The sequence below is a fragment of the Entamoeba histolytica genome, genomic scaffold (assembly GCF_000208925.1).
Source record: "Entamoeba histolytica HM-1:IMSS scf_1104750516415 genomic scaffold, whole genome shotgun sequence".
NCBI classification, from domain to species: domain Eukaryota; phylum Evosea; order Mastigamoebida; family Endamoebidae; genus Entamoeba; species Entamoeba histolytica.
This window is the reverse complement of record NW_001915238.1, coordinates 1-10,173: the sequence shown is the minus strand read 5'-3', so window position 1 is coordinate 10,173 and position 10,173 is coordinate 1. Positions and strand designations below refer to the sequence as shown.

General features: G+C 22.4%; 3 protein-coding genes across 3 annotated transcripts, besides 2 other annotated features; 2 read left to right on the top strand and 1 right to left on the bottom strand.

The window, feature by feature from the left end:
- The first annotated feature begins 413 nt into the window (after positions 1–413).
- Positions 414–1,491: a repeat region.
- Positions 1,492–1,750: 259 nt separating this feature from the next.
- EHI_012720 (purine nucleoside phosphorylase, putative) lies at positions 1,751–2,733 on the top strand (the record flags this gene model as incomplete). The annotated part of the gene is made up of 1 exon (XM_649782.2): positions 1,751–2,733. The coding sequence occupies one exon, from the start codon at positions 1,751–1,753 to the stop codon at positions 2,711–2,713; it is 963 nt and encodes a 320-aa protein (XP_654874.1). The 3' UTR covers positions 2,714–2,733.
- Positions 2,734–2,800: 67 nt separating this feature from the next.
- Positions 2,801–3,892, bottom strand: EHI_012710 (RNA recognition motif domain containing protein; the record flags this gene model as incomplete). The annotated part of the gene is made up of 1 exon (XM_649781.1): positions 2,801–3,892. One exon carries the CDS (start codon positions 3,890–3,892, stop codon positions 2,801–2,803), a length of 1,092 nt encoding a protein of 363 aa, XP_654873.1.
- Positions 3,893–4,201: 309 nt separating this feature from the next.
- Positions 4,202–6,624: a repeat region.
- A 2,306-nt stretch (positions 6,625–8,930) lies between these two features.
- EHI_012700 (uncharacterized protein) lies at positions 8,931–10,173 on the top strand (the record flags this gene model as incomplete). Its single annotated transcript, XM_001914207.1, has 1 exon — positions 8,931–10,173. A coding segment is annotated over one exon (1,243 nt), but the record flags the coding sequence as incomplete, so codon positions are not given.

Sequence of the window (10,173 nt, the reverse complement as noted above, 5' to 3'; positions counted from 1 at the left end):
ATCATCTCATCAACAAAATGATTCAATTAATTATTTATTTTAACTAATTGCTATTTGTATATGATTTTATTGAATTAATTGATTTTAAAAATATGAACATCTTTTAAACTCTTAAATTAAGATTAGATTATATTGATTATTTAGGTTATTTTATATTAATTGTTTTCATTATAGATTTGTTAAATGACTATGAAATAATGTATAAGATATATAATTTTAATATTACAGAAAAGAATAACAAGGAATATAAAATATAAAACGAAATTAAACATCATTTATATAATGTTATTAACTGTTTTATAAGAAGAACCATACAACAATTTATTCAAAATATCATAGAATAAAATACGATACAATAAATATCATAATAAAACAAAAAGAAGATATCTTGAATTTCAAAAACAACCAAAATGAAAAAAATCCAAATGGAATAATTAAAAGAATGAATAAAGCATTTGGTAAGAAAATTAATTTTAATGAATTAATGAATGTAATAGAATTAAATGAAAGAAAGCACAATGTAAAGAAAGTATTTGAATGGGTAAATAATGAATTAAATGATAGATATTTAAATGAATGGAAAGAAAAGAAATGTGGAGAATATATAAGATGTGCAAATGGCACTTTCAATGATAAGAAATTAACAGTAGCCATTTGGAGGTCATTAAATATAAAAAGAAATGCATTTCTCCAAATAGTAAAGATGCAAGAAGGAGTAAGTATGACAGGAAATATTAAATCTAAAATACTCCAAAATGATGATTTAAAATATTGTAAACATTGTCATAACACAATTGCATCTATTATTCATATATTGTTAGGATGTCCTGTAATGAAAAAGAATCAAATATTAAAACATGATTATGTTTGTAAACAAATATATAAACACTTATTAATTACACATTTTAATGAATTTGATGCTATTGATTTTAATAATCCTCCTAAATGTATTAATAATGATGAAATGGTTATAACTTACAATAAATATTTATTGGTTAATGAAAATTCATTCCATGCTAGAAGACAAGATATATAATATCAAAATATTACAGAAAAGAAAGGATATATTAATGATGTTGTTATATGTCAAGATAATAATTTAGAATTAAATTATATTCATAAAATAAATACAAAGAATTACAAGAGAAAATAAGAAACAATAGAGAAATAATATATGTAGAAATAATACCTGTAATATTATCAATAAATGGATTAATTCATAAAGAATCAGCAAGAAGATTAAAATCACTGAAATTAAAATTAGACTTTTCCAAAATCCTACGAACAATAATAATAAAAAATATGAAAGACTTAATGTTTTATACAGGAAATTCTGGCAGTACATTAGAAGAAGAACAATCTAATGCGAGCATGCTAGAAATGAACTCAATAACACCAATAGAGCATAATGAAGAAACTGAAATAATCACTTCTCAGTATGAAGAAAATCCAATTGTGAATATATCTAATAATTGACCTTTTTTTTTGTTTTTTTTTTATATGAATATCCATCTATTTATTTAATGATTGACAACAAGAAAATAAATATTAAAAAATGAGAATTATAATTAACAATTTAGAATCTTATTTGTTGAACTATTTAAATATAAAGAAAATAAAAGAAGCTATTCAAATAAAAATGCCATTAAAGAATATTCCTAAACATTCCACTCAATAATAATTATTAAACCAACGCTTTAATTATTGTATTTATAAGTTGATTTAAACTCGTTTTTGAGTAGTTTAATAGATGACTAAATTAACTGAAGCCACTCTCCCTGCAACTGGAAAAAATATCTATCATCTTGCTATTTCTGCTGATGACCTTGCTGATAACATCATTGTTGTAGGTGACCCTGAAAGAGTTCCAAAAGCAGCTGCTGTAGTATTAGATCAAACAAAACCAATTTTTAGACATGACCATAGGGGATTAGTTACTATGACAGGATACACTCCAAATGGAGTAAGAATGTCTATTGTAACAACTGGAATGGGAACTGGAAGCACAGAAATTATTATTAATGAAATATTGGCACTTAAATGCATTGATATTGAAACACGAACTGTTAAAAATACACCAAAGAAACCTCTTAATATTATTAGGGTAGGTACTTCAGGTGCTGTACAAGAAACAACAGAATTAGGAACATCTATTATTACTAAATATGCAATTGGACTTGATAATACTGGAATGTATTATGATGTTGCATTAACAAATCCATTTGGTATTGAATTAGAAAAAATTGCTGACTCAGAAATAAACAAAGCTATTCCTGAAGGAAGAAGATTTAAAGGAAGACTTCATCCATATGTATCTATTCCTAATAAATGTGTTGTTGATGCTTTAATAGAAGCATCAAAGAAAGATAATTTACTTTATAAAGTTGGTATTACTGCATCAGCAGCAGGATTTTTTGCATGTCAAGGAAGATTTGTATTTGAAGAAAACCATCCAACAATTGAAAATTTAGATAGTGTTTTAACACATATTGGAGTTGATGGAATTAAAGTTGAAAATTTTGAAATGGAAATTGCAGCAATTGCTCAAATTACTCAAAACTTTACTTGGGTTAGAGCTGGATGTATTTGTATGGCTGTGGCTAACAGAAGACTAAATACTTTTGCTAAACCAGAAAAATCAAGTATTGAACCAACAATGAAAGTAGCTGCAGATGCTTTAGAGATTTTAGACAAATTAGCTTTAGAACAATAAATTAAACTTTTCATTTTTTTATTATATATTTTATGGTTTAAAACTGATACTTTCATATCTTTAATTTTAAATAAGTTGATAAATAACTCAGTTAAATGGAAGTTTAGCAAAAGGCAACATATCAACAACAGGATCTTTGTATAATTGGGTTTTGAAGAGAACCACCATTTTACCATGATTTCCAGCAACACAATCACAAGCTTTGTCATATTCATTATAACAAATATAACCAATTCTTTTATCAATAAGTAGTTTATAATCAAATAATTCTCCGTATTGAGCAAAATAATTTTTAAAAGCTTCTCTTGAAAGAAGTTGTTTTGGGATATTTTTAATAAAAAGATTATTTGTTTTTAAATCTGTCTCTATCATTCTACGTTTATCATAATATGTTTTATTCTTCTCAGATTTATAATCTTTTTTACTTTTTAATAATTCTGCTATTAAAGGTAAACCAGATGAAAATATGTCTTTACCATTTACTGTTTCAATCATTTTATTTGCAGATTCTTCTCTTTTGTATTTAATAAATAATGCTTTTGTATTGTATTTTTCATTAACTTCAGTTAACTTTAATGAATCAATTTCTCCAAATGATGAAAAATAATTTATTAACTCATCAGTTTCAGTTAAGTCTTTATGTATATTTTTTACTAACACATTTGTTTTATCATCTTGTTTAATTTGATGAACTTTTAATTCAAACCTATCTGTACCAATATCTTTTTGAATAATGTCTTTATTTTCAAATAACCACTCTCCTTCTTGTTGACTGTTTACTTTCATAAGAGCATAATTTCCATGAACATTTTTTCCAACTAGTAATGTTAAAATATTCACCTTATTTTCAAAATAGAGTTGTAATGACTCATCAGTTATATCATCTTTTAATCCATAAAGATCGTAATTATATTCATTTCTCTCTTTTACTTCTTTTGTTAACTTCCAACATATTATAATTTTTTTCTTTTTTACTTCAATATGGCTTCTTTGTTGATGTACTTTAAGTGCTTGCTGATGTGTTTTAAATTCAACATAAGCTAATGGACCAACGACATGTATTTGTTTAATTGTAACAACGTAGTCTTTTAAAGCAATTCCTAATAATTTTTCTGTTGTGTTATTAGGAAGTGAGAGAAAAACCAAAGTAGTGTTATTGATAAAGATTGGTTCTTCCATTAACTTTTTTACTAACAATTTAAAGATTTAAATTATAGTATTATTATTTTTTTTATGTCTCTAAAGTAAAATTCTTCAAAATATTATCAATATTATTTCTAACACTACTTCCTTTTTATTTATATGAGACACTAAATCTTAGACATCATATGTTTGTATAATAATGTACATGTACAACCACCAAAATTATATCAATTATAAAAACAAATAAGTGTATATTTTATATTCTATATCTTAGAAATAATTCATTGTTTTATTTTTTTTTAATAAAAATTCGAGAGTTGTTTTATGTTTTTAGTTTTGAATTATTATTAAATTCATTGTTAATTTGAAAGTAAATTGAAAATGACAAAATACAAGGAATTTTGGATTAAATATTTAGAACAACCAAAGAAGTATTTAATAAAATTATTTAATGAATGGTTAAATAATCCTAATGAAATACCTCCTCATTTTATTCAAGGAAGGACAATATTAATATATAAGAAAGGAGATAAATTAGACAATCAGAATTACAGACCAATAACTTGTTTAAATTGTCTGTTAAAAGTGTATACATCAATATTAAAAATGAAAATAGAAAATCATTTGATGCTAAATCCAATTGAAAAACAACTTTCATTAAATCAAATTGGATGTAAGAAATACACATATGCATCAAAAGAATGATTATTATATAACACTATAATCCAACAATTATTATTAAAGGCTAAATGGAAGTGGGTAGAAACATATTATGACATATCCAAGGCATATGATAGTATTAACCACCAATGGATTAAACATTGTTTAATTTATTTTAATATCCCACTTGTAGTAATTAATAATATATTATATATATTAAATAATACACATCTTAATTTATATTATAATCAAGAAAGTGTGGGTATGATTAATGTAGAAAGATGAATAATACAAGGTGACAGTTTATCTCCACTTTTATTTGTATTATCTATTGATGTATTATCTAAACAATTAGATAAACAAATAAACAAATTAAATATCAAAATGAATGGAGAAGAAAAACAAGTCAAGTTAAATCACATATTGTATATGGATGATTTAAAGATAATGACTAATAGCCTCGATGAAATGGAAAAAGCACACAAATTAACTAAAGAAATATTTAATGCAATAGGATTAAAAATTAATGTAGAAAAGAGTGGGATAATGAATAATATTAATAGTCAAATAAATGGTGAATTAGCTGAACTACCAAGAGTAACTAATGATAATCCTTATTAATATCTTGGTATTGAAATAGGAGATAAAGTAAACATCAACAAATACTGTACAAGAATATTAAATGATATATCTTCTATTTTATCATCATTAAACACTATGAAATATAGCATTCTCAATACAATAAGAAAGATTAATAGTGATATAATCTCCAAATTAAGATATGGATTTTGTATTGTCCCATGGAAACTAGGAGAATTGGAGAAGATAGATAAACAAATAAGAAAATCATTAATACAACTCCAATTATATAGCAGAAATATACCCAAAAGTAGATTATATGTTAAAATAAATGAAATGGGATTAGGATTAATGTCATCAAGAGATGAATGTGGTAAAGAATTATTAAGAATATATTTAAAATATAATTATCAAACACAGAAATAGGAGAAATGATAGAAACAATAAAAGAAAATCCAAATGGAATAATTAAAAGAATGAAGAAAGTATTTTGTAAGAAGATTAATTTTAATGAATTAATGAATGTAATAGAATTAAATGAAAGAAAGCACAATGTAAAGAAAGTATTTGAATGGGTAAATAATGAATTAAATGATAGATATTTAAATGAATGGAAAGAAAAGAAATGTGGAGAATATATAAGATGTGCAAATGGCACTTTCAATGATAAGAAATTAACAGTAGCCATTTGGAGGTCATTAAATATAAAAAGAAATGCATTTCTCCAAATAGTAAAGATGCAAGAAGGAGTAAGTATGACAGGAAATATTAAATCTAAAATACTCCAAAATGATGATTTAAAATATTGTAAACATTGTCATAACACAATTGCATCTATTATTCATATATTGTTAGGATGTCTTGTAATGAAAAAGAACCAAATATCAAAACATGATTATGTTTGTAAACAAATATATAAACAGATATTAATTACACATTTTAATGAATTTGATGCTATTGACTTTAATAATCCTCCTAAATGTATTAATAATGATGAAATGGTTATAACTTACAATAAATATTTATTGGTTAATGAAAATTCATTCCATGCTAGAAGACAAGATATATAATATCAAAATATTACAGAAAAGAAAGGATATATTAATGATGTTGTTATATGTCAAGATAATAATTTAGAATTAAATTATATTCATAAAATAAATAAATACAAAGAATTACAAGAGAAATTAAGAAACAATAGAGAAATAATATATGTAGAAATAATACCTGTTATATTATCAATAAATTGATTAATACATAAAGAATCAGTAAGAAGATTACAATCACTGAAATTACAATTAGACTTTGCCAAAATCCTACAAACAATAATAATAAAAAATATGAAAGACTTAATATTTTATACATTCAATTCTGGCAGCACAATAGAAGAAGAACAATATACTGCGAACATGCTAGAAATGAACTCTATTACACCAATAGAGCATATTGAAGAAACTGAAATAATCACTTCTCAGTATGAAGAAAATCCAATTGAGGATATATCTATTAATTGACCTTTTTTTTTGTTTTTTTTTTATTTCTATTTTATTAATGATTAATGTACTTTATCTTATTTTTGTGAATGTTAGTTAATTTTTTAATGATATGAGTATTTAAATGATAGAAAGAAAATGATAACCAAGTGTCACAACTCAGGTACATCACATGAAAGGATAAAGTAAAAGTAAAAAATGGTAATTACCTTCTAGTCATGATATTGGTTTTTAAGAAGTAATGCAAAACTAGAATAAATGGCGAATATTCCATATTATTTAATAAGAATAAATAATGATGTAATTAATATGATGATATTAATTAATGAGTTAAATGTAAGTATGTTTGATAAAGAATGTAATGTGATGAAAATATAAAGTGTTAACATGAAAAATGAAAGAAAAATGAATGATGATGAAATATGATAATCATAGTGATATTAATATGTTCAAAATAAGACAATAAAGAATGATGAGATTTAATACACAATAAATTCAAAATAACAAGTCAAAATAACAAGTTAAATGAAGAAACAAATAAGTTGATGAAGTTTGAAAAAGAATAAAAGAAGAAAAAGAAATACTCACATCTCAAATAGATGAAATATTAATTATTAGGTAAAACATAATTAATATTTTCATAATTAATAGAAAAATTACAAATAGATAAATAAGAGAGAAGAGAGTTTAGTACTAACAACAAAGGTTGAAAATAAAGCTGAGGGTAATACAAAAGTATTTATTGTAGACAAGTGCTTTGAGTCATTTACTGGCATTAGCCATAATTTGTGGTTGTCAAATGTGCGAGAGTTGGGAAAGATGAACTAATCTCTTATTTATTTTATTTGTCAATAATATACTCCTCATTATATTCTATTCAAATATCAATATTTACATAATTTACTTCTTCTTTTGTTAAATTAATTCAATGATGATAAAATGAATAAGAATAACATAAAATAGAATGAATAATTAATTGATAATCAAAATAAATTATAAACAAGATAAATAATGAATATAAGAAAACATATTGAATTTATATTTATTCTTAACTCCTTTTAAATTATATTCACATTCATTATATTATTATCTATTTATCATTGTAATTTTATTTTATATTCATTCTTTTCTTTTATTAATTGTTATTCATGAATATTGATAAAGATAATGAAAGAAATCAATAAGAATATAAAGATAATATTATTAATCACACAGTAACAAATAACCAATCAATAATATTTAATTAAAGAATAAAAGAATATTAATCCAAATAAGTATTGAGGAAGTAACAATAATAAATAAACAAAGAATAAACAAATAAAATAGAAATAGAAAGAAATTTTAACAAAATGATAAATAAGAATAAAACAGAAATATAATAATAAAAGAATAAAAGAATAATAACAAGGGTTATAAAATGTTATTTAAACTCAAAAAGAAGAAAGAAAATATAAAACAAACTTAAAAGTAATATAAAATAGCCAAAACATTTTATAATGGTTGGTATAAACGTATTACAAGAAAATAGATATGAAGTTAGTTGATAGTATTCTAGAAATATTATTTTTAAAGTATCTAATAGAATAAGAAATCAACAGAAATAATAAAATAACAAATAATTAAGACATAGAATAAAAATAAAGAAAATATTAATATATTAAATTTATTTCATTATTTATTATTTTGATAAAATGATATTTCATATTTATCTTCATCATATTGAATAAATCAATACTTTTTGATATTGTTGTTTTTTCTTTTTATTTATTCTTTTCTATTATTTTATTTATTCTTCTTTTCAATTGTATTAAAACTCATAAATATTATGTCAGAAATATCACAAACATTAAATAAATGAATATTTTAAACCACAAATTCTCTTCTAACATAGACATTTACTTTATTAAGATAATTCCAATTCATTATCAAATGATTTGTGGTTATTCATATTAATTCAATGAATATTATATTGAATAGTATTTTTCTATTCATTATGTTTATTGTGTTTTATTTCTATTTTATTATTTCTGATTAATTCAAATCAATTCTCATCAAATTATTGTTAATTGAATATTTAATTAATCGTATTAATATGAATGAAAGAATAATGTTATAAATATTAAAAATGAAATGATGAAAATGTTTGAATAACAAGAAAGTTATTTAATAATAAATTAATTAATTAATGGATATTGTGTTATTCAATTTCAAATGAAAATCAATCATCATTTATTTATAATTTGATTATTGTTATGAAATAACAAATAATATTTCTAATATTAGAAATATTCCTCATTTTTATTAAAACTTAAAAAACAAAAACTTCTAAATAACAACAAATAATGACTCATTTAGAAAATGTCTTTTTAAAGAATGTTTTATTGTATTTACCAACATTAAAAGATGTAGGGAGATTTGCACAAGTAAGTAAATCATGTGAAGAAGCAATCAATACGATTTATGTCAATCCATATGAATTAACAATCCATCATTCATTTGATGAAATTATTCCATTATTTCCTAATTTACAAACATTTTATGTTAGAAGATGTCCATCAAGATTATACAAAATAACAGCAAATGATATTCCACTTATTGAAGTAGGAGGATGGAATGAACAATCCAAACAAACACAAGTGTTTAACACAAAATGGTTTTGTTCCAAAATAAGGAAAATACGAATAGATGGATATTATTGTAAAAAAGTAATAGAAAAACATCCAAACTATTTTATTCAATTACAAGAATTAGTTGTTATGAATGGAATTGATATTAATGCATTAATACAATTATTTGAATTACCAACATTAAAAAAAGTAATTATTATTTGTAGTATTGGTGAATTTCAACTTCTTTCAAAGTCATTTGATTTTAATAAGCATAACCAAATCAATTTCATTATTATTTTTATTATTACATATTCAAACACTAACATATTAAATCAAATGGATTATAATCAATTCATTAATTGTAGATTTTACACAAGAACAATTAATAAATCAACAATGAATTGTCCTTATTTACCAATATTACCATATGAATCTCAATTCTTAATAGATAATTGTGATATGACTATTGAAAGTGATGTGTTCAATAAAATCAATGAAATCAATGAAATAATTGTAAAGAACAATTTACAGAATATTTTAATTAAAAATGTTTTGAATGACTATGAAGGAAATAGAATTGATTTAACACCATTATCAATTGAATCATTATCAATACAAGACGTTGAAAAACAAAATGTTGATATTATCATTCCTCCACATTTAAAATCATTAATAATTAACAGCTGTAAAGCATCAATTGATATTTCAAAATGTCACTTAAAAAAGATAATAATATCTAATTATCAAGGAAAAGTAATGGATATATATGATGATAAATTAGAAGTATTTCAAAATAATTCCAATGAAGAAGTAACATGGTATCATAACAATACATTACTTAAGAAAAATGAAATTTATGTAGATACAAACAAAATTACTTCATTTAAAACTGGTTACATATATTATTTTATAAACATTAATAACAATAATAATTATAATAATAATAATAATGCTTCAAAAACTATCATTTTTAAAT